Source organism: Carex rostrata, chromosome 9 (assembly GCF_964058835.1).
Source record: "Carex rostrata chromosome 9, lpCarRost1.2, whole genome shotgun sequence".
NCBI classification, from domain to species: Eukaryota; Viridiplantae; Streptophyta; class Magnoliopsida; order Poales; family Cyperaceae; genus Carex; species Carex rostrata.
Genome location: NC_135926.1, coordinates 12,642,481 through 12,667,103, shown reverse-complemented (window position 1 = coordinate 12,667,103; position 24,623 = coordinate 12,642,481). Strand labels below are relative to the sequence as shown.

Genomic DNA, 24,623 nt, shown 5'->3' with positions numbered 1-24,623 from the left:
ATTAAACACAATGTCCGTATGAAAACGTACTAAGAGAGTAAATTTCATATTTTTTGGAGGTTTTTAGACAAGTAAAAAAATCAATTGATCTAAAGAATTACAGAACACGAAAAATAGTGATTTTCTACTTATCTAAAAAAAAGTAAAAGTTTCTTAAAATGTAAAATTTGGTATTCATGTATATTTTATATAGATATTATGTTTAACTGTTTAGATCGACTGTTTAAAATTTAGCAACATGAGTTGATCCGTAATATTTATATTACCATAGCCTCACTTTAGTTTCTAATTGTTTTTGTAATCCATTCGAATCTCACAGTAAACATATATAGAAATAAATATCAGAGATCACATAAATTTTAATTAAAAAAAGTTCCAACTTATTTTGAAAATTACAAACCATATGGCTGGAGGTTCGCTAATCAAATCGGTTCATCACATGCCTTTTCTTTTATTCTTTTTTTTTTTTTTAAATGTTAACAGTTAACCAAGAAGTTTTCTTTTCATTTTATAATTTATACCATCATGTGTTAGGCTTTGGTAACTTTCAACGTCAGTTTGTCAAAATTTTCTTTGGTACTTGAATTGAATTAACATGCGCAAAAGGAGACTTTCCGTGATGATTTTTTAGTCTCGTGCAATAAGACGACGATGGCATCAACTTTTTTTTAATTTTGAAGAAGAAAAAAACAAGGCGGCGAAGCAATGACGACCTTTGACATATAATAATAAAAAATATTTTTTTTTTTATAACTAACATCGCATGTTCAAAATTAAATTACTAGATTTCTTAAACTACATCTAAAAGACTAAAACCGTCATTAATATTCTAAAGATACTATTATTACTATTAAATAGTTTATCAGACTTCCAATATGCATAGCAAATCCCTAGCCTTGATCTAAAAAATATATGATTATAGGTATAAGTATCATATTGTTTGGTGATACATATATCTTTTATATATGTTTATTTTAGATCATACTTCTACATCATGTTTGGTTGTGGCCTAAAGGGTGGAATAAAGAGTTTAGGCCTCGTTATTCCACCAAACATGTCTTAATTAAGCCGGACTAAGATGGTATAAGCCAATATTTAGGCCGGCCTAAATTAAACCACCTCACAGGATGGTTTAATTTTTATTTCACCTCGTGGCCTAACTTGAATGATTATAATAATATTTTATTTGTATATAATTAGTATATTATTATTAGTATATAATTATATAATTAATATCTTATATTGTTAATATATTAAATAATTATTATAATAATATTATATAATTAATATTCTTTTATTAATAATTATTATTAATAAATAATTATATAATTGTTATGTTATATTGTTAATATATTAAATAATTATTATATAATATTGTAATATATTATAGTTATTATTAATATATTAATATTGTGTAATTAGTATCTTATTAATGATATATAACTATATAATTAATATGTTATATTGTTAATATATTAAATAATATTATAATAATATTATAATATTTTATAGTTATTATTAATATATTAATATTATATAATTAGTATTTTATTATTAATATATAATTATATAATTAATATTCTATAATGTTAATATATTAAATAATTATTATAATAATATTATAATATATTAATATTATATAATTAATATGTTATATTGTTAATATATTAAATAATTATTATTATAATATTACAGTATATTATAGTTGTTATTAATATATTAATATTATATAATTAGTATCTTATTATTAATTTATAATTATATCATTAATAATTAATATTGTTAATATAGTAAATCATTATTATAATAATATTATAATATATTATAGTTGTTATTGATATATTAGTATTATATAATTGGTATCTTATTATTAATAATTATTATTAATATATATTTTAATATATTAAATAATTATTTTAATAAGATTATATAATTAGTATTTTTCTATTAATAATTATTATTAATTTATAATTATATAATTAGTAATTTATTATTAATATATAATTAATATTTTATATTATTAATATATTAAATAAATTTTATAATAATATATAATATATATTACAGGTATTATTAATATATTAATATTACATAATTAGTATCTTATTATAAATAATTAACCAATTTAGGCTTTCAAAACTTTACTCCTCTACCAATTCTAACCAAACAAATAATAGTTTAAGCTATAATTTAATTTTAGGCCTCAACCAAACATGAATAATTTAGACCTCCTTAGCTTTAGACCACAACCAAACATGGGGCTAGGAAATAAACATTTGGCTATTGGGATCTTTTGGGCCGTATTCTGGGCCGGCCATATTAAATAGAACTCTCGGGATTGTTTATATCGATTGCTGTGTAGATTTTGGTAAACGGGATGGAAGGATTAAGTACTTATTTATCTTCAAATTTCCCATTTTCTCGGCAATTACAATGGAAATTATTGTTATTATTTACATTCTTGCTTGAATGTAGGCATACCGTGTACATACATAATGACTGAATTAACATTAATCGGGCATGAAGTGCATGCAGTATTAAAGTCATACGTTTACTTAATTATAAAATTAATTAATTAATAATTAATTAATGAATTAGTGACGCAATGTTGCTTTAAAGTTTGAAGTCTCCATCGACAATTATATTGTCAGTATCCGAACCGAAAGGGTACTACTGCCACCCAAGAATAGCTTCGTTGATTTAGACCCGCAGCCTTAAAAGCCAGACCCTAATTTATATTTCCTCTCATTATATCTAAAAGCGTGTACGTCTGTAGGAGCCTCTTATGTTATATTGTATCAATTTTCTCCGGCCATTTTTTTTAATACCCTTAAAAAAAAGAAAAATTTAAAAATACCCTCTGATTTAATTTTTTTTTTATAAATGCCCTGACCGCCTGGCCCACGGGTGGGTCACAGCACTAGCAGACCGCCCGTGGGACGGGCGGTCCACTTTTTTCTTTTTTTGAGAGAGATCTTAATATTTTGATTTAAATAATTTTGTGAAGAAAAATTTTTCTTGTTTAGAGTGTATGCCAAAAAATAAGATATTTGATATATTTATGAAGTGATGTCGTAACTCTTTATAACTTTGATTTTTTTTTTTTGTGGACTTTGATTTTATTTGTCAGTTTGATATCACAAGTCTAAATATAACACTAATTAAGGACTTGACATTTATTCAAAAATTTCCAAGCTCTGACAGCTTGTTGATCTTTTTATCTTTATTTATGGTATTAAAACAGTAGTTTAGAGCTACTAAAATATGTTCAAACATCAAATTAGATCTCTGTCCATGCACAAAGTATCATAGACTGATTTCTGGTATGGTATCAAGTCCAAACTCCGCAACTAAGCACTAGGCAAAGGCCACTGGTATAGTGCAATGCACTAAAAATATCAAATTTGACCTTTACTGGTAAATCAGCAAGTATGGATTGATACAGGGACTAAACTGCAAAAGTGATTGCACCAGCATGTAGAGCATTAAAAAAAATATACAAAATTGATATAAATTTCAACTTATTTGGATTTTTCTACAGTTAGTTATGAATTTTCAAAGTTTAATTTTCGAAAAAACTTTAAATAGCCATAACTTTGGCTAGGAAAGTCGGATTTACGCATACGAGCACTTTTCGGAAAGGGGAGGACGAGACGAATCCGATTTTTCCTAAGTGGTGCATTGGGCATCTTCGCATTGGAAGCATCAAAATTTCAAAAAAATGTCATTTAGTGCTTCAAAAATCCAGTTTAAGTTTTCATTCGATGGTAGACATTAAAAAACAACGATTTTCAAATCATCTTAATAAATAGTAAAAAAATTCAAAAAAAAATGTAAAATTTGGTCTCTAAGCACATTTTAATATAGATTAAACATATAATGGTTTGGATCGGCTATTTGGACTTCGAAACTAGAGATATAAGCGCGAATCAAAACGCCCCATTTAATTCATGAAGTAGTGTAGCCTTACTCTACAGGTATATATATGTATATTCTTGATGTAGATTATTACAATACAAGTAATAAATCCTAGTTGATACTCAATTCGGTTGCAAGTGTACAACCTTGTCAAGTAGTACTTAGGGATCGTCTCCACAGGGACAAGTTGGAATATCAAAATCTAACCTAACAATTTAATTTAGTAAAAGAAAGTAAAAAGGAATTTGTTTGTTCAAAGGTTGGTTTGATTGTGATTAAGTTAAATTAAACTAAGTCTTTAAAGCAAAATTAGGTTTTTAACAAGAATGAGAAATTAGGGTTTCTTAGGGTTCCTATCCACTAGTGTTACGATTAATTGGTTTATTAAATTTTGTTCTTATATTTATGAATGCACAGTTGGGTGTTGTAGGTACAAAGTGATATCTCTATATTAATACCATTTTTCTATTAGAATAAACGTCACCTCTCGGTACTTGGCTACTCTAATCTAAAGTCATTAAGTTCTTACTGTCCCAATTGATCTAGAAAACTATCTTTCACCTCTTGGTACTTGGCACAATTTTCTAAACTATTAGGTGAAGCCCGTATAAGACAAGCGTCACCTCTCGGTACTTAGCCTATCAAATACTCTATTCCTTATGGCCTGGACCTAATATTCAATTTCTCAATTGCAAATACCAAATCCTAGGGTTTCATGTGATTTCGATTAAGTCTTCACAATCAATTAAAATAAAGAATAGATCATAATAAAGAACAAGAATATATAAAATAAAACCAACTAAATCATAACAAAAGTTTCAAGTACAACCCTAATCAACCCTAGAAAAGCCCTTAGCCAGCCATGGCTAAGATACAAATCAAATCAAAAGAATAAAAGAGTTCCAAAGGAAAGAAAATAATAAAACCGATTGATCAATGATCTCTTCTTCCTTCTTCTCTCCTCTTGCTTTCCCTTTGCTTCTCCTTGTTTAAAATCAGAAATTCTGCCTAAAAAAACGTCCTCAATCTGTTCTACAGGTCCCCTTTTTATCCCCCTCCAAAACCTAGAAATAACTAACCAAAAATAGCAAATTCGGGCTCTGAACCGACCTAATTGCGGGCCGCAATGCATGGAGGCAGTTAATCAGACTGCGCAGAAGAATTTTGGAGAGGTCATTGCGGGCCGCAATAAAAGTCCTTGCGGGCCGCAATAAAGGTGCAGAAATGCTCTGACTTGCTTGGTTCTGGCTTGCTTGGTTGTGGGTTGCAAAGGATCCATTCCGGGCCGCAATGCATGTTGGCAGAAGCTCCAATCTTCGTGCTAACTCACACGTTTTGCTTCGTTAAGCTCCAAACACTTGATTACCTCTAGAACAAACATAACTAGGGCAGTAACTTGAACTTTTGGACATTTCTAACCTAATTAAACCTAATTTAATCAAAACTTGGCTTAATTTACATAACAAACCCTAGGTTTCAATAGATACAACTTCAGCTTATCAAATTCCCCCAAGCTTGAACATTGCTTGACCTCAAGCAATATCTAAACTTGGACTACAATTCGATCGAAAAATTTGTATGATCTTGCCAAAATTTAAAAATCTCAACGTAAATTTTGTACAAATTTAAAGTGCAACCCTTGGTTAATCATGCTTCACCCCACAATTCAATTACTCTAACTTTTATTTCCTTAAAGGTTTAGAATTTGTAAATTTCGGATATCTAAATTTGTTACAAAAAATGCATTCTTATTTGCGAAAATTCTTTTTAAAAATCCCCCAAGCTTGAATCAAACTTAGGTTAGAAAGTCGCGAATTTCGTGTGTTGAGATATGCAAAATTTTATTTTTCTTTTGTTGGTTTTATTTTATGACACTATAAATCTTTATCCTTAGAACAAAACCGGCTAGTTATAGGTAGCTAATCTATACCCAACCGTTTTAATTCAAAAGTGCATTTGCATGCTCTTGGTTCAACCCTTCCATGACACGAACCTACATGGTTAGTGCAAACCCGGTCACTTTATTGGGCAAACTAGCGGAGCAAAGTGTCTATGACTCATTGCTATAAGTACGTCATGTCGCCGTAACATAAGCAAACAAAGTCTTTCTTTTCTAAAAATTTTCAATTTTACATAATTTTTCAATATTTTTGCAAAAATATCATGAATACACACATCCTTAGGCATTAATTCATACCTATGGATATCCCGATCTTTCTAAATTCGTTTTTCACAAAAAAGTTGCATTTTCAAAAAAAAAATTTAAATCCCTAAATTTCTAATTTCTTAAACCTTTATTTCCACAAAATTTTTCGCCAAAGTATGTGGTTATTTCAAATTATTCCAAGGGTATTACTAAAAACTCGTTAAAATTTCAAGGGTTTATTTTTGCCAATTTTTGATACAAAAAAAAATTAAACATGATTTTATACTTTATGCATTTTCAAACAATTAAGTCCAATTATGCAAGACTCTATTTTTCATAACCTCATAAAACATCTTGACAAATTCGCAATTTCAAGCATTTAAGTTTAAAATCACAAATCTTATTCATGGTCAAGTAAAAATCAAGGTTATAAATCCTAAAAAGTTTTGAAAACATGCATGCAAAGATACAATTTCTTCCCATCCCCCAAGCTTAAATTAAACATTGTCCCCAATGCGTAAAAATAAACAAAAGTAAATAGGGAGAAACATGGACTAATCTATTGGCGGAAGGTGGTGGTGGTGCGCCTTAATGCTTGGGTGGAGGATCAGGAGGGCGGCCTCCCCATTACTCCATTTTGTGTCGATTTTCTCGAGATTTATCGGTTTCAGATGTTTCCACCGACTTCTTTTGCACATCCGACTCAAGTTTGTCATTCTCCGAGATTTCGGCAAAGTTGGGAAGGATCTCAGTGGTTGAAACTTGGAGAATCAGGCTCAGAATATGTGTCAGGTCAACTGGGAAGGGTTCATTGCGGGCCGCAAGAGGTTCTGGTTTCTAAAAATGAGTTTATAAAAAAAAATGAGTTTATAAAAAAATGAGTTTATAAAAAAAATGAGTTTATAAAAAAATGATTTATAAAAAAAATTGTATATATGTATATGTGTATATGTATATGTGTATATATATATGTATATATGTATATATTATACAATATATTATAAAAAACGGAAAAAGAGAAGAATATCAACAAGCTGTCAGAGCTTGGAAATTTTTGAATAAAGACCAAGTTCTTAATTAGTGTTATATTTAGACTGGTGATATCCAACTAACAAATAAAATCAAAGTTCACAAAAAAAAAAAAAAAAAATCAAAGTCATAAAGAGTTACAATATCACTTTATAAATATATCAAATGTCTTATTTTTTTTGGCATACACTCTAAACAAGAAAACTTTTTCTTCACAAAATTATTTAAATCAAAATACTAAGATCCCTAAAAAAAAAAAAGGACCGCCCGTCCCACGGGCGGTCCGCTAGTGTTGTGACCCGTCCATGGGCCAGGCGGTCCGCTTGTGTTTTGGACCGCCCGTGGGCCAGGCGGTCGGAGCATTTATAAAAAAAAATTAAATCGGAGAGCATTTTTAAATTTTTTTTAAGGGTATTAAAAAAAATGGCCGAATTTTCTCTATAAGTACGCTCTAAGCCAAGTCAACTTCACAACATTTTTTTTTTTTTTTTACAATTTTTTATAACGCTTTTTTCGGTCACCTTCTTTTATTATTATTTTAATAGAAAAAAAATTGATATAGGACCATAGCTGGAGGCGGACATATGAGACAAAAATCAAATTAAAATAATTTATCAAATTCAAACTCATTAATTAATGGGTACTAGATGAGAAAAAAAACAATTAACATAATAAAAAACAACAAAGCAATATCATTTTATATATTAAAAAACAATAAAGTTGGTCTAGATCCGTAAATTTATATAAAAACAACAAAGTTTCTCATTAACATGTATTTTTTCACTAAATTTCAAAATTCAGAGAAGGACAGCTACCCGCCTCTAACTGTATGTGGGTCCGCCCGACCACAACAATAATAAAACAAAATTTCAAGATGCAACAAAACTACATCGAACTTAAATACATGTATTCATCCGATTCATAAAAATGTATAAAATGTTTAGCAAACATGCTATTGTATATTTTAAAATACATCTTTTAATCATTTATACTATAGCTATTATTAATTAAAGTACGCAGTTGTAGTTTCCTTAACCAGAAGGGAAGGAACAATGGTTGAGCCACGTAGCATTGGCGTAGACCATCAAATGTTCTAACAATTAACATATAAATTAATTTAATTATCATTCAGTACAGGGGGTGTCAATAGCACCTTTTTATCCGTTTATCCGATCTGTATTGTATCTGAAAATACGAATAAGTATAAGTTTTTTTTTTTTTCGTTAGTTTATTGGGTACGGGTAAGAATAACAATTTCTTTATTTATCTTATATGTTTTCGGATAAGATAATTTTTAAAAATAAAATTATATATACAGATATATATTTGTATGAAGATGAAACACAATACAATAAAGTTTTATATTTTATTAATTTTTCATAATACAAAATTGGTTGTATTTATTATTATTTTTTCTTGTTTTGAAAAACACAAATCGAAAATGTCAATGATATTTTTTATCCGTTTACCTGATTCGTACCGTATTTGAACAGACGAGTAAGGGTAAAGATTTTTTTTCGTTATCATAACGGATACAGGTCTGAAAATGCCTCCACCCAACCGTGTCGCACCTGTTAACACCCCTAATTCAGTAACTGTATCTTATTTTAGTTTGCCACTAAACCATTTTTAGTCACTCAATGAATGAATGAAGCAAGTTAATTTTTTTTTTTTTTTTTTGGTGTTACAACGCCCGTAGGCAATCCTTACATCACATCCTCAACCACCTCAGGTGGTATGCCATACCCATTCTTAATCCAGTTACAAGTTCTACCCCAGTTTGCTAATCTATGTGCTATCTCTATATTTCCATCTTCTCTCCCGCAGAACTCCGTTTGCATAGATCCCAGGTATCCCTTTTTTAGAACCCAAGTCTTCCAGATTTCTGCTGCTGATCTCCAGTCATGCATTCCTGGTGGTGAACTGTTAATGGAGACAATACTTTCCTTTGAGTCCGATAGCACAATACCTGCTCCAGCGGCATGTTTAGCTACCAGTCTACAGCCCTCTAGGATAGCCTTTGCCTCTGCATGCGATGCATTTACAGCAGTCACCACTTGCGATACCCATTCCACCGTCCTTCCCATATGCATCAGGTGCAACCCAATACCAGCACATCCTCCTTCTGACCAAGATCCATCGACGTAACACACATGGGACGAGATTGGACACTGTACACTATGCTGCCTTGTAGGATCTTGCTGAGCAGCCTTGCAAACCCCCTGAGTCTCTCCGCACCAGAAAGCGGTTCGTGAGGTTTCCAGAGCTGACTCAGTGTACACTTTGCATTGTGCCAGAGTTCGTCCTTTTCCCCCATAATAAACCTCATTTCGCAGCCTCCATATCGAGCAAGTTAATTTAGACCTGTAATCAACAACCTTCCGTAAAAAGAAGGAAATGGCTACTTCATTAAATTTTATCTTTATAATAATGTTTTTACAAGAATTTCTACTTAATTCAACTCTAATGCTTACGTGGCGTATTAAGTACAATGATATACCAGTATGTGAGAAAACGTAAATAGTCTGTTGACTATGTTTCAGAGTGAAAAACATAAATATTTTTATTAATTATTATATATTTTTTCTGACAAAAGAATAAATTATATTCTCCCACAAGGCCACAAGTCCCTCACGTTCTTATGTAAAAGTTCGTAAATTATGGACGTGGAAATACCGTAGAATCGGTACAGTATTTATTATTTTTGTATCCGCGCTTTGTTGCAAAACAGCCCGAACTCCGTAGAAATCTCGATGTGGCCCTGAATGAGTTCGAATCTCCTAATGTAACCCAATTTTTTTGTTCATATAAGGACCGTCAGATTAAAGAAGTCTGTCTGCTCCACCTCGGACTGAATTGATCCGGATTCGAATCAGACGGTTCATATCTAAACTAAAAAAATTGAGTTACTTTAGAGGATCCGGACCAGCCCTGGATCGCAGGACCGAAACGATTGTGCCCCTGGACCGAAAAGTGACACGTGGTACCCACCAGCTAGCTCTAAATGAGACTGACGTGGTGATCCGGGAGCGTCGAATTTTTTCCAAATAGAAGGTTATCTTGCCTCAGCCCCACCTACTCATCCAAAATCTTCACATCGTGACCGTCTATCTGGCTTTCTCTCAGCACTTTAACCCCTGATCAGCGGCTGAAACCTTCCAGCTCATCAGCACCTCGCCTCCTGTCTCTCTCTCTCTCCGCATCAGTTTCTCTCCGCTTTCCCCTTTTCTCTCGCAGCCATTAAAATCACACTTTCAGTCTTTCTTATTAAGCCTTTGCGTGGAGAGAGAGGCAGAGAGAGAGAGAGAGAGAGAGAGAGAGACAGACTCTAGTGTGAGGTAAAAGAGACCAAATTAAATCCACCCCACCTGATAAAATAAATTCGCTAATCAACCCCAATCTGAATAGGGTTTCTGATGAGTTTCTCCCCTCAACTCCTATGGCCATATCTCTCCTCTCCTTTCTCCTCCTACTCTCTTTCGGCAGCCCTAACCCTAGTTTCGCTCTTCCACCCGACACGGACTCCGACTTCTCTATATTAACGTGGCACGACTACTCGCCACCATCTCCGCCACCTCCGCCACCTTCTCCGACTCCGCCGTATGCCTCATGCGAGTCCGACCTAGGCGGCACAGGCCACTTTGACACCCTATGTGAGGTCCTCTCTAGTAAAGAACTCTCTTCCCACATTTACATACATGGAAACGGTAGCCTGGTACTCCTCGCTGGGGTGTCCTTAACCTGTCCATTGTCGGGTTGCGAAATTGTAGCCAACCTATCTGGTCACATAAAGATCGGCGTTAATTCAAAAATTATTGCTGGTCGTGTGGTTCTTGCTTCCACCAACATTTCATTGTCAGAAGGTACTGTAGTTGACACAACCGGGTTGGCCGGCGATCCCCCACCGAGAACTAGTGGGGCCCCTACCGGTACCCATGGGGATGGGGGTGGTTATGGTGGCCGAGGTGCAAGTTGCTATATCAAAGATGGGCAGACACAGGAGGATTCATGGGGCGGTGACCCGTATGACTGGACTAGTCTTCAAAGTCCAGACAGTTATGGCAGCCAAGGTGGGTCAACAAGTGTGGAGGCCGATTATGGAGGCGGTGGTGGAGGTAGGGTTTGGATAGTGGCTAAAGAAATGCTGGAACTGGGGGGGATGGTTATTGCTGATGGTGGAGATGGAGGCGATAAAGGTGGTGGTGGGTCTGGTGGTAGTATTTATATAGTTGCAGATAAAATGTGAGTTCTCTGTTTAATAAATTTTTTATCAAATAGCTTTTGGTGTAATTTTTGGGGTTTTGGATTTGTTAAGGTAGCAGGGTATTATCAATTACAAGACATGCCGTCTAAATGAGGGTTAGAAAAGTGCTTCAATATAAATGACTTATAATTTTTATTTTTATTTTGTGAAGAATCTTGTATGTGAAATGAATTGTTGAACACTTTAGTTGGAGCGATCTTGATGGAAGACTAATTATTACAGTTAACAGCACTGCAGTATGATTCTTTCTGTATGAACTTGAGATAGTATATCTTCATGCCTTCCTACTGTTGTACATGAATGTGGCATAATGAAAGAAAAAGGAGATTTGCCAAAAGTTTAAACAGAGGACACTGTTCATGGTTCAGTATATTTGATTGAATCAATAGAACCATTGCATGAAAAAACGAACTTGAAAGAGCAGTTTGTTGCCTAGAAGCGTTTGCCAGTCGTTGGTCTATGCATGGCTATAGAATTAGATTCAAATATTTTATATCCTCTCTTTCTTCTTGTGTTTCATAGGAAAGGTAGCGGTAACATTAGTGCATCAGGAGGCAGTGGTCTTGCTGGGGGAGGAGGTGGTCGTGTTTCAGTTGATGTTTTTAGTAGACATGATGAAACAGTGGTCTCGGTTCACGGTATAGGATTTTTAATTCAGTAGTTTAAACTTCAAAAGTGGTCGCTTTATTGACTACTATTATTACTATGAGCTCTACACGAGAACATCTGTCATCATCACTTGTTCGTGTCCTAACTAGTGTGATAACGGGCATGAATTTGGCTGTAGTGCCTAGCATATGGCAAGAACTGACCAGTATACAACATGCACTTTTGTTTGAATTAACTATGCATGTTACCTTCATTTTGCAATGATTTCCTTTTACCTTTTCTTTTAACTTGGTAACATGATCGTTTCGGCCATAGGTGGGCAGAGCACAGGTTGCCCAGAAAATGCTGGTGCTGCCGGTACACTTTATGATGCGGTACCCAAGAGTCTCTTTGTGGACAACAATAACTATACTACGCAGACTGACACACTTCTCATGGAATTCCCGTATCAACCTCTCTGGACTAATGTTTATGTCAAAAACTGTGCCAAAGCTGCTGTCCCATTACGTTGGAGCCGCGTCCAGGTCAGCCCATGTGCCAGCCCTTTAGTTCTTGCCAGCAGTGGAAGAACTCTTCCTTCTTAATTTTAGGATATTTCCTTCTTTGTTTCGTTTTATTTTTTCCTTGGGAGGGGTTGGGCGTAAATGGGGGTTTAATTGATGCCAAACTGATCTTTGGGCAAAAACACCATAAAGAAACCACTACTGAGGTTTGTGACCGGTATACAATGAGGACAATTGTCTGAAAGTTCTGATGAGTTTACCATACCTCTGAATTAGTCATTGAACTTTGTATTAATGCAGTAGGCTATTTGATATGCCTGCAGAACCACAAAATAATAAGAAAAATTCCCTATTAGTTTAAATATAATAGGCCAGTATCATCTCAGATTAAGGTACGGTGTTGGTGAACTCTGCATCTTGCATGATCTGTTTACTGTTTTTTGTTTTAAAGGCCCTCCCTGTATTGATCTTGGAAATGGTGTCCAATTGGAATTGCAGTAAGCATAAATGACTAACAGACAATTATTGCTGCTAATTTTGAGGGCAATGTCAGACTATTTTTAAAGACAGCTGGTATTTTCTTTTGATGTTTTAACTTTGATGAATATCTTAGATTGTCCTTGTGTGCTCGCTCCTGAACTGAAATGCGATACTTATTTCTTTTCTTCTTTTGGGGGGTAGGGGATGGGTTGGGGTGGGTTGATGATTAATTTCCCATCCTGTAACTTTGCAACATTTTGCGCCATCTTTTAAGTTCTAACCAAGTATCCAATTTTTTATTACTAAGATGGACTTAAATGCTAATTTGTTCAGGTTCAAGGGCAGTTGAGTATATTGTCAGGAGCTATCCTAACATTTGGTCTCACCCGATACCCATACTCTGAGTTTGAGCTCCTTGCAGAAGAACTTCTCATGAGTGACTCCACTGTCAAGGTATGGACATTTTTGTCTTTGATTTGTACTGTTACATGATGAGTACAAGCTAGGTGTGTGCAGAAAATGCAAGGAAAGAAAAATAAAGAATTAGGAGTCTTGTACCAACCCACAAAGAAACAGAAAAAAGAAGAAATAATAGATTACCACTAGATGCAGTTAGTTATTTCCTCTATCCAAAGGTAATTTAGTGGACTTAGAATTTTAATTTTGGTTTAAAATGGCGGATAAATAGGTTTTTGGCGGGTTGCGGATGTCAATAAAGATGCTATTAATGTGGAATGCTAGATTGCTGATTGATGGCGGTGATGAGCCCTTAGTTGCAACATCTTTGCTAGAAGCAAGTAATTTGATAGTTTTGAAGGTAAACCATGTTGGTCTTGTATTTCTATGGGTAAACTAAATTGGTTTTTTATTATCTTATTATGTATCAAGTAACTGAGAACTAACCTCGTTCAGGCACCCTTCTTGGATATACCTTATTGCTATGTCTGGTAGGAAAAATAAATAGTGGGGAGAAGGGGATGAGAGCTATTCCCCTCATCCCCAATTCTTATCCTCCTATCAAACATAGCCTATAGGAAAACTGCATTTCTTCACCTACTATGTAAATTTATGCCTCGAAGGGTTTTTGTTATATGCATATGCCAATTCTTTACTGGCAAGGATATGGAAGTCACTCTTCTACCGCTTTAGATGTTGATTCTTTCTATTTTAGTTTTAGTAGTTGAGTGAGCATAATGAGGGCATTTTACTTTTGTCAAGTGTACTTCTTCGATCTGGTATAAAATATTTCTTGTATACATGAGTTTTTCTATGTTTAGGAGGGTTTGCACACTGTTCCTTTGTTGTTCATCTACTAAACGTCTTTGGATCATAAAACTCTTTAACTATACAGGGAGCATCAGTTATACATTCTAATGCAAATCTAGGCGTTCATGGTCAAGGCCTTCTCAATTTATCAGGGAGCGGAGATACAATTGAGGCACAACGCTTGATCTTATCTCTTTTCTACAGTATACAAGTAAGAAAGACTATGCTTAAAATTTATTTGATTTACTTTTTTTTCAATATTGTACTATTGGTGTTTATATTTCTTTGGGTTTAACTTAAAGCTTAAGGGCTAAGGCTTAATAAAACCTCACAATCCACAATTATAGATGAGAGCAACAACAATTCTGATGCGCTGTACCGAAATTGGTGTAGCTCCATGGTATTGAGTTGTTCTATTCATGCTCTGGGGTATGGTGTTGGTAACTAATCTGAGTAGTCTAAACCTGTGTTAAATCGCTACCTTTTGACACTGTGCTCTGTATTTTAGGTTGGGCCTGGATCTGTCTTACGTGGCCCAATTATAAATGGGACGAAAGATCATTTGTAAGTTTATGTGACTGATCTAATTTTTTTTTTTTTGTACAATTTTATTTGGTAAAAATCATCTTTGTCAACTCGATTTGCTATTTGTTGCCTTTTAGGGCTCCAATGTTGAATTGTGAATCTGAAACTTGCCCTGTTGAATTGATTCATCCTCCTGAAGATTGTAATGTGAACACATCATTGTCTTTCACTCTTCAGGCAAGATCTTTTCATTGAATTACCATTGTTTAATTGAGATTACACTCGTGAATCAAAATTCTCAATATCTTTCAGAATTAAATTATAAGTTTCATGAAAATTCATAGGCAGAATGAGATGTATGGCACCCTTCCATAGAATTGAATCAGAGTCAGAGAAGTTAAATCAAATTGTAGGGTTCTGACAGCATTTTGCTACTAAAATTGTAGTCCTTTTGAAATAGAAGAAGTCGTCTAATGATTTTGAGATAATACAGATTTGTCGGGTTGAAGACATAGATGTGTCGGGGTTAATAGAGGGAACTGTGGTTCACTTCCACCGAGCACGAAGCGTCACTGTGTATCCTTCAGGAATAATTAGCGCCACTGGACTCGGTACTTATGACCAATTTACCCATCTTTCTTTTTTCTGTTACATTCTTATGTTAGCTGGTGCACAGATTATACTGTCCAGACTAAAATCAGACATCCAAAGAGAACTATTAAGTATCAGTCGAACTCCAAAACAAAGTACTGGACAGTGTCGTACACATGTGTACATTGCTGATGGTATTCATGACCGTTTTTGTAAGCCTTTGATTCTGGGATTATTACCAGAACTCTTGATTGCTGATATAATACTTGGCTGTTTGATGACATTTGCTATCAGACGGTATTGCTGTCCTATCATGTGGGAATTGTTTACGCCTTTTAAGAGTTTTCTGTTTTTGATGCTTTTAACAGTTGACATTTTTTTTCACATTACTAGTTTCATATTATCTAATACATAATGGAACCTGTTTCCTGCTTGTACTTGAGCATGCTGTGTGCAAATCCCTATTTTATTATCTAAAGACGGTTTGAGATTCTTAGTTGTATGTCTTTTCTTGAAATTTAGGTTGCAAAGGTGGGATTGGAAGAGGCAAAGTAGTAAGCAGTGGGCTTGGTGGAGGCGGGGGCCATGGAGGCAAAGGTGGAGATGGCTTCCTTGATGGGACTAAGGTTGAAGGTGGGATCTCTTATGGTAGTTCTGACTTACCTTGTGAGCTTGGTAGTGGCAGTGGTAACGACACGGTTGCTACTTCTACAGCTGGTGGTGGCATTGTTGGTATGCTCGGCCTTTACTTGGATCTATTTTTTGAACCATTAATTCTGCACCATATTTGGTACTGGCTAATTTTATATTTTTTGGAAGAACTCTCTAGGCATAGCGCTGAAGGATCTAAACGTCTTCTAATACTCTATTTCAGTGATGGGATCGTGGGAGCATTATCTGATGAGCCTGTCTGTCTATGGTTCGGTCGAGTCTGATGGGGAAAGCTTTAAGGGGGTCATTACTAATTCCTCGACTGGTGGGCTCGGGGGTGGCTCAGGTGGCACAATCCTTCTGTTTCTTAGAACCCTTACCCTAGGTGAGGCATCTGTGCTTTCAGCTGCTGGTGGTATTGGCAACCGCTATGGCGGTGGCGGCGGCGGCGGGGGCAGGATTCATTTCCACTGGTCTGACATCCCTACTGGAGATGAATACGTACCCGTGGCAAGTGTTGAAGGATTGATTAGCAGCAGGTTTGTCGTTACCTTTTCTTTTAGATTATTTGTGTTGTTAGTAATATTTGGTACAGTTCTTTTTGTTTTTGTTGTGAATTCAAGGAAATAAATATATTACGTGGTTGTTGTCTGTTCATGGAGTTGTGAATATGCTATCCAGATCAACATTTGGGTTTGGATACGACCTGCTGTCTGACCTGTCAGACCAGAGTCAATATTCTCTCTCTCTCTCTCTCTCGTTTGGGCTTGTATGTGCATTCAAAGGTGCTGCTGGCGAACTTGAAGGTCCATTTATGTGAACCATTAAGTTTTAACTTTCTGAATGTCACTTGTAGGTTGGTGGATTTGTTTTGTGAAAGTTATATTCTATTTTTGCTTCTGAATAATTTACATTTATGCAGTGGAGGTATAAGCAAAGGACCAGGCTACCCTGGAGATAATGGAACGGTAACGGGTAAAGCTTGCCCAGAAGGCCTTTATGGAACATTTTGCAAGGTACTTGTTACTTGTTTTGTCTCTCTTTAGAACTGAGGTTGTGTTTTCTGTGCCATCTGTCTCCTGAATGCCAAACCACTGGCTCCTCCCTTCCCCCAACCCGATCCTCAAAGAGCTGCAAACATATCTCAACAATACAAAACCCAAAAATGATCCAAAACTAAGTTGACTGAATCCAAGATGACTTAAACGGTTAAACCTGAACTCCCAACCCTCTGAATTGCCACCTCTACTCACACACAAAAGCCACAACACTAGTGCATTTTTTCATGTTTCTAAAAAAAATTACAGGAATGCCCCCTGGGGACATACAAGAATAAGACTGGCTCAGATAAGTCACTTTGTTACCCATGCCCTTCAAGTGAGATCCCACGACGTGCCATTTTTGTCAGTATTCGAGGTATATTTTTTTTCCACCCATTTTGTTCTTACATGGCTTCTTCATTGAATGTGCTATTTGCTGAATGATAAAGGCTATTAAGCCTCGTGTGTGCGACTGATCGGCAGAGAAGCCATTACAGTTGGCACACAAATTTATTATAGAAATCCTTGTTCATGCATGGCCAATAAGGTAATAACCCAACCCATGACGATTCGAATAATGTTGCTTACTGGATTTAATTGAATTTGTGCAGGAGGCGTGGCTGGGACGCCATGCCCTTATAAGTGTGTATCAGATAGGTATCACATGCCCCACTGCTACACTGCCTTGGAGGAGCTGATTTACACTTTTGGCGGCCCATGGCTTTTCGGGCTTTTCCTCACAGGTCTCCTTGTCCTCCTAGCACTTGTTTTAAGTGTTGCGAGGATGAAGTTTGTGGGTAATGACGAACTCCCTGGACCTGCTCCGACCCAGCAGGGGTCTCAGATCGACCACTCTTTTCCCTTTTTAGAGTCCCTCAATGAGGTCTTTCTTGTTTTATTTTGTTTTTGTTTTTTTCTCCTTCCCGCAGTTGAATCTGCGTCTAGTTGACTTAATGAAGCCCCAACTTATCTCAGACAGGAAAATAGACTGAAAGTTGCGTAGAAAATTTAATTAAGCATAAAATTGTTCAAGCTGCAGTGTATGCTTAGCAAAATTCAAGGTTATAGTCCTTGTATTTATTCAGTAAGCCACTTTTGCCAAAACAAAAAATAATGGGGAAAACGGAAAACAAATTAATAGAATGTTTCCAAGTCAGGAATTGTTTTGCTGACGCTACCTAAAATTGCCACATTTAGGTATTGGAAACAAACAGACAAGAGGAGTCACAGAGTCATGTGCATAGGGTGTACTTCATGGGGCCAAACACATTCAGTGAGCCGTGGCACCTACCACACTGCCCACCAGATCAGATTGCTGAGATTGTATATGAGGATGCTTACAATCGCTTTGTGGATGAGATCAATGCGCTGGCAGCATATCAGTGGTGGGAGGGGGCTGTGCACAGCATTGTTAGTGTGGCTGCCTATCCACTTGCTTGGTCCTGGCAGCAGTGGCGCCGCAGGAAAAAGCTCCAGCGCTTGCGTGAGTTTGTCAGGTCTGAGTATGATCACTCCTGCCTCCGCTCATGTAGGTCCCGTGCCCTCTATGAAGGTCTCAAGGTGCGTGACGAGGTTTACCATTCCGTTGTGTAATGGCAACTAACCTGATATTGAAAGAACATAATAACAATAATCCAAGGAGAAGGAAAACATAAGATTGAGATCCAGTTGATGCCCTATTTAGTGTTGGTTTACCAGTCTGTTTGTAAACACTGTTAGAGTACCCACCTGCTGCCTGGTTTGATGGTATGTGTGAGATGATATGGTCGAGCACTAGTTTTAGTATGTTTCTTATTGTATCGGTTTTAGTACTTTTCTTTTTAGCTGCATTACATTGTAGGCCTCCTTGCACAATACCGCGCAAGCTCAAACATCATAATTCTCTGCTGAAGATTAATTTTTGTTACTTTGTTAATTGGAAGTAGGTAGCAGCAACTCCAGACTACATGCTTGGGTATGTGGATTTCTTTCTGGGTGGGGATGAGAAAAGAGCTGATCTGCCTCCTCGCCTACACCAGAGATTTCCCATGAGCATTCTGTTTGGTGGTGATGGTAGCTATATGGCTCCTTTTAATCTCCACAGCGACAATGTCCTTACCAGCCTCATGGGCCAGGTCCTTCATTTTGTTTCCTTTTTATGTTGGGAGGAGAAATCAAATAAAACAAATTTCCTGTGGCTTTTTTTTTCAAAGAATTCATTGTTAAATATTAAAACTAGGCTACTTTAGATAACACAAGGAGCCTTAGTATATGATTGATCACTTGTGCTATCAAATTTGTGCACTTGGGGAAGCTTAATTAGAAATTGCTTAATTTATTTGCCCAAGGATCATTAACTTTTTCTCGTAGTCAGCATGCAACCACCATCAAGGATCAACTCAAATGATTGGGACTCAAAAATAATGTTGTGATTGGCAATAAACAACAACAAATAGGATCTGTCCTTTAGTGTTTTATTCCTCCTCTCTTATCTTTGTTTCTTGATGGTGGTTTTTTTTTCTCAGGCTGTTCAGCCAACAATATGGTACCGGCTGGTTGCGGGGTTAAATGCTCAACTGAGACTGGTGAGGCGAGGCTGCCTGAGATCGACCTTGATGCCAGTGCTAAGCTGGCTGGACACTCACGCCAACACACCTCTGAGCCATCATGGAGTGCGGGTTGACCTTGCATGGTTTCAGGCCACTGCATTGGGATACTGCCAGCTTGGCCTCGTCATTTATGCTATTGAAGGTGGAACTCCTCCACGCTCCCCTCGACCTGATGGGACTGCCTCTCGACCCCCTAGAAATGACCGATCACCAGGGTAAGGCTGTCCTTTCTCTTTAATCTATCTCATCGGTTCTTTCATTAAATTGGTGTTGAATATTATAGATTCATACTTGGGAGTAATGCAATGTTCATTTCCATAGTTCTTTGACTGAACTTTACTTATTGCAACACCAAATCTGGATAGTTCACCTAATTGTGCAAGTTAACTGATAAACTACCGCATTACTGAATTTTTTGAGACATTTAGCCAGGCTGGTGGTCCTCTTACTGAATTGATTCTTAGATTTTTTTAAAAGAGTGGGTTGTTATTGTTGGTAAAGTTACAACATTGGTGACTTGGTGAAAAATTTGCTAGTTGGGGGTCAGGTTACAAAATGAGGTTCATGTGCCAGCACAGTGCCATGACAGTCATGGATAAACTACCACATTACTGAATATTTGAGACATTTAGCCAAACTGGTGGTCTTACTGAATTGATTGTTATATTTTTTTTAAAAGAGTGGGTTGTTCTTGTTGGTAAAGTTACACAACATTGGTGACTTGGTGAAAAATTTGCTTGTTGGGGGTCAGGTTGCAAAATGAGGCTCATGTGCCAGCACAGTGCCATGACAGTCATTGACAGGTCCCTATTTGTGTAATTACTGTTAATCTTGTATGTATTTTATAATTACTGAATTTTTTGAGACATTTAGCCAGACTGGCGGTCCTCTTACTGAATGGATTCTTAGATTTTTTTTTAAGAGGGGGTTGTTATTGTTGGTAAAGTTACACAACATTGGTTGACTTGGTGAAAAATTTGCTAGTTGGGGGTCAGGTTGCAAAATGAGGTTCATGTGCCAGCACAGTGCCATGACAGTCATGGATAAACTACCACATTACTGAATATTTTGAGACATTTAGCCAGACTGGTGGTCTTACTGAATTGATTGTTATATATTTTTTTTAAAAGAGTGGGTTGTGTTCTTGTTGGTAAAGTTACACAACATTGGTGACTTGGTGAAAAATTTGCTTGTTGGGGGTTAGGTTGCAAAATGAGACTCATGTGCCAGCACAGTGCCATGACAGTCATTGACAGGTCCCTATTTGTATAATTACTGCTAATCTTGTATGTATTTTATAGAGACCGAACTGCACCGGGAGATGCTTTGTTAAGTATAAATCAAGATGCTATTATCCGAAAGAAGATAATGGGCGGTGTTATTGACTCGGGCAGCTTGAGAACATTGAAGGAGAAGAGAGACTTGTTCTACCCTTTTTCTCTTATCTTGCATAATAGCAGGCCTGTTGGCCATCAGGTTTATTTATTTTTCTTCTTTTCAGTTGTAACATTAAGTTATTAATTTACTTTTTAATCTTTAATAGGACTTGAATATTCCTCTTTCAGACTCATTTAGATATCAACTGCAATCCAAGTTATTGGGTTGTGATATTTTTATTTTTGTTTGATTTGGTACCTATTGATGTGTAATAGTTAGCAATACTACATGAATGGACATCTAATCTTGCAATTTAAAAGTTCTGCTTGGTTTTAATTATGCTTGTCAAACTTGGCAAGTAATTATTATGTATTATTATATTAATAAAAACATGTACCTGGTGGTACATTTTGATACCTGACACTTGGCAAGTAATTATTATGTATTATTATATTAATAAAAACATGTACATGGTGGTACATTTTGGTACCTCATGTTTTACTTGGTTCTAAATACAGTTCTATACTAAGAACTCGTGGTTTTTAATGAATTTGGAAAGAATTTAGTAGTTCAGATTATGAGAAAAGAAAAAAGAATTCTGAAGCTTTTGAATTTTCTGTGTTGCAGGATTTGGTAGGATTGGTGATATCAATGCTGCTATTGGCTGATTTCAGTCTAGTGCTGTTAACATTCCTCCAGCTTTATTCTTACTCCATGGTTGACATATTGCTTGTTCTTTTCATTTTACCTCTTGGCATCCTGTCCCCTTTTCCAGCTGGGATTAATGCTCTCTTCAGCCATGGGCCCCGCCGCTCAGCAGGTCTGGCTCGTGTCTATGCCTTGTGGAACATAACCTCCTTGGTCAATGTTGTAAGTTTCTTCCCTTCTTACTTTCTGTGCACATTATAGTTATGTGCTGTTTTACTCTTTGTAATGACAAGTTCTATTAATATCCTTTATACAGCAATAAATGATAACCTACTCCTTAAAAAAACATGCGAGATGTGAGCTAAATCTTTACTCTTCTAGTTTCTTTGCATGCAGAGAACTGTGTCTAATACGATAGGTTTTGTGTTTATAACTATATATACAATATGGTTTCGTGTTTTGTTAAAGAGAACATGATATTTGGAGACTTCTACAGGGGCGGAACCATTGTTACCTGTTCATGTTATTTTTATTCAATGTTGTGTTATTTCAATTTTCCTATCTTTATCTTCTTCAGGTGGTGGCATTCCTATGTGGATTGGTGCATTACAAATCATCAAAAAAACACCCCAGCACACAACCCTGGGGTTTGGGCACGTAAGTTTATTTTTCCTTCTTTTTTAATAACCATTATATTTGGTACCGTATCTGTACAACAGGGGTGAGGATGTCTCTTTTAAAATTTACGAGTATCAGCTAGATCCCATTCCAGAGCTTTAAAGAATGTGAATTGGGCCATGAAATACCCAAACAGAACAAGTTGGTGCTTGCACTGAGCCTCATGTACCAAATAGGCATGAGATCATGTTGTTTGGGAGTTCTAGCCAAAACTCCATGTTTGACCTCAATAAGAACTCTGATTTAGCCCCAATGCTTTGATTTTTGGCATGGTTTTCCTGCTGCATGACTGCTTTTGTTTCTCTTTTTCTTTATTTTGTCTCCAACTTAATGATAAAAAACATTGTAGGGATGAGAGTGGGTGGTGGTTATTCCCAGCAGGACTATTGCTGTGCAAAACCATCCAAGCAAGGCTAGTTGATTGGCACGTTGCCAATTTGGAAATACAAGACCGATCCTTGTATAGTGCTGATCCTAACCTTTTCTGGCAAACTTGAGCGAATCAGCTGCTCTTTCATTAACTACTAGTGCTAGAGAGTTTAGAGAGGGTTTACTGAAGCATTAGGTGCAACTCTTTAACTCAGAAGGTTTTTTATCTTTTTGAGTCATAAAGGAAAGAGCTAGTAATGGGAGGTCTGGCCTTCATTTATTGCACTAGGCAGGCCTGACTAACAGACTTAGAGAGGGAAAAAAAAAAAAATAATCAACCCCTCTTTCGAGCTTTAATTGATTTTATGTGCAGTCTTGGTTTTGGTGTAAATATAGAAATGGTGTGCTTGATTGGAGCATCAATTCTTATGTAGAATTTCAGGGGCACCAGATAGACATGACCATTATAGATATATTCCTTTTTAGCTAATATTTGAAAGGATTTTCATTTTTGGTCTATATTGTGTAACTTTTTTGTTTTCGAGTTATGACGGGGGGCCTGATTCTGATATCAATAAAGAGGGAGGATTGTGCAACTTCTTTGCTCTGCTCTCTGATTTATATTTGGAAAATAAAATAACCGCAACCCAGGTGTCGCAGATTTTTTTTTTTTTTTTCCTTTTTTGCCCTCCTGATGTAGAGCTTTCTAATCGCATCAAAGCTATAATATTTTGATTTTATATCTTGCAATGCTGTCTGCTGGCTTTTTCTACTGTAAGAATGTCATTTAATAATACTATTTTGAAGAATAAATTGTGTTAACATTTTTACTTCTGAGCTTGTAAAGTTTTTATTTTTTTGAGAAATTTCTGAGCTTGTAAAGTTCTCTAGTGCTTTAAGTGTTGCATATCATGAAAGTGAATAACTATCTAGCAACCCGAAGTAGGAATTTATTATGAAGTCCGGTGTACAATATCACATTTCCAGTACTTTGAAGCAAGGTACAGCCTCCAACAGGTTGCCAAAACCTCCCAAGGAATTAGCATGCTTTACCATAATTTATGCCTCATCCTAGAGGTGAAAACGGAGCTGATAGTGGTAAATCCACATACATTTTTTTTAAAATTTTTTTCGGATATCAATACAATATTGGATGTTAGATCAATATAGATACGGATCAGATTAGATATTTATTAAAAAAATATAAAAATATTATTAAAAAATAATAAAGATTATAATATTTATCTAATTATAATAGTGAATAACATATTTGATTATATTAGATATTTATTAAAAAATATAAAATATTATTAGAAAATAATAAAGTTTATAATATTTATCTAATTATAATAGTGAATAACATATTTGGTTATAATATATATTAAAGGTTGGATGTTAGATGGATATAGATACAGATCAAATTAGATATTTATTAAAAAAATATAAAAATATTATTAGAAAATAATAAAGTTTATAGTATTTATATAATTATAATAGTGAATAATATAATTTGGTTATAATATATATTAAACTACATGGTATATACCTACTATTCGGATACGAATAATTAAAATATAAAATCATAACTGTATGTCCACATAGATATCAGATAAATATTAAAAAAAGAATGATTGGAATTTGCTTATATCAGTTGCCGAGATTTTTATTTTTACCCAACAAAAAAATATTTTATTAAAAATAACCACAGTTCGGCGGAAATTTTAAAAATACCCAGACTGCAGATTTTTATTCTGGGCTGCGGAAAAAATCCGCGCCCCGAAATTTTTTATTTTTTATTTTTTAGAGTTTTTTATTCCGGGGCGCGGATTTTTTATTTTTTTATTTATTTATTTAGAGTTTGGAGAAAGAAAATATCCATGATTTAGTTTTTTTTTATAAACTCATTTTTTTTTATAATATATGTATAATATATGTATATAT

The 24,623-nt window shown here is 35.3% G+C and overlaps 1 protein-coding gene across 1 annotated transcript; it reads left to right on the top strand.

The window, feature by feature from the left end:
• The first annotated feature begins 10,288 nt into the window (after nt 1-10,288).
• Nucleotides 10,289-23,319, top strand: LOC144559802 (ephrin type-B receptor). The gene is made up of 21 exons (XM_078308925.1): nt 10,289-11,335; nt 11,880-11,995; nt 12,282-12,490; nt 13,283-13,402; nt 13,638-13,766; nt 14,301-14,426; nt 14,724-14,779; nt 14,878-14,977; nt 15,234-15,351; nt 15,854-16,063; nt 16,206-16,521; nt 16,905-16,998; nt 17,290-17,398; nt 17,634-17,905; nt 18,220-18,582; nt 18,948-19,136; nt 19,527-19,825; nt 20,912-21,086; nt 21,615-21,857; nt 22,213-22,292; nt 22,663-23,319. Exons 1-21 carry the CDS (start codon nt 10,533-10,535, stop codon nt 22,808-22,810), a joined length of 4,275 nt encoding a protein of 1,424 aa, XP_078165051.1. The 5' UTR covers nt 10,289-10,532; the 3' UTR covers nt 22,811-23,319.
• The last annotated feature ends 1,304 nt before the right edge of the window (nt 23,320-24,623 follow it).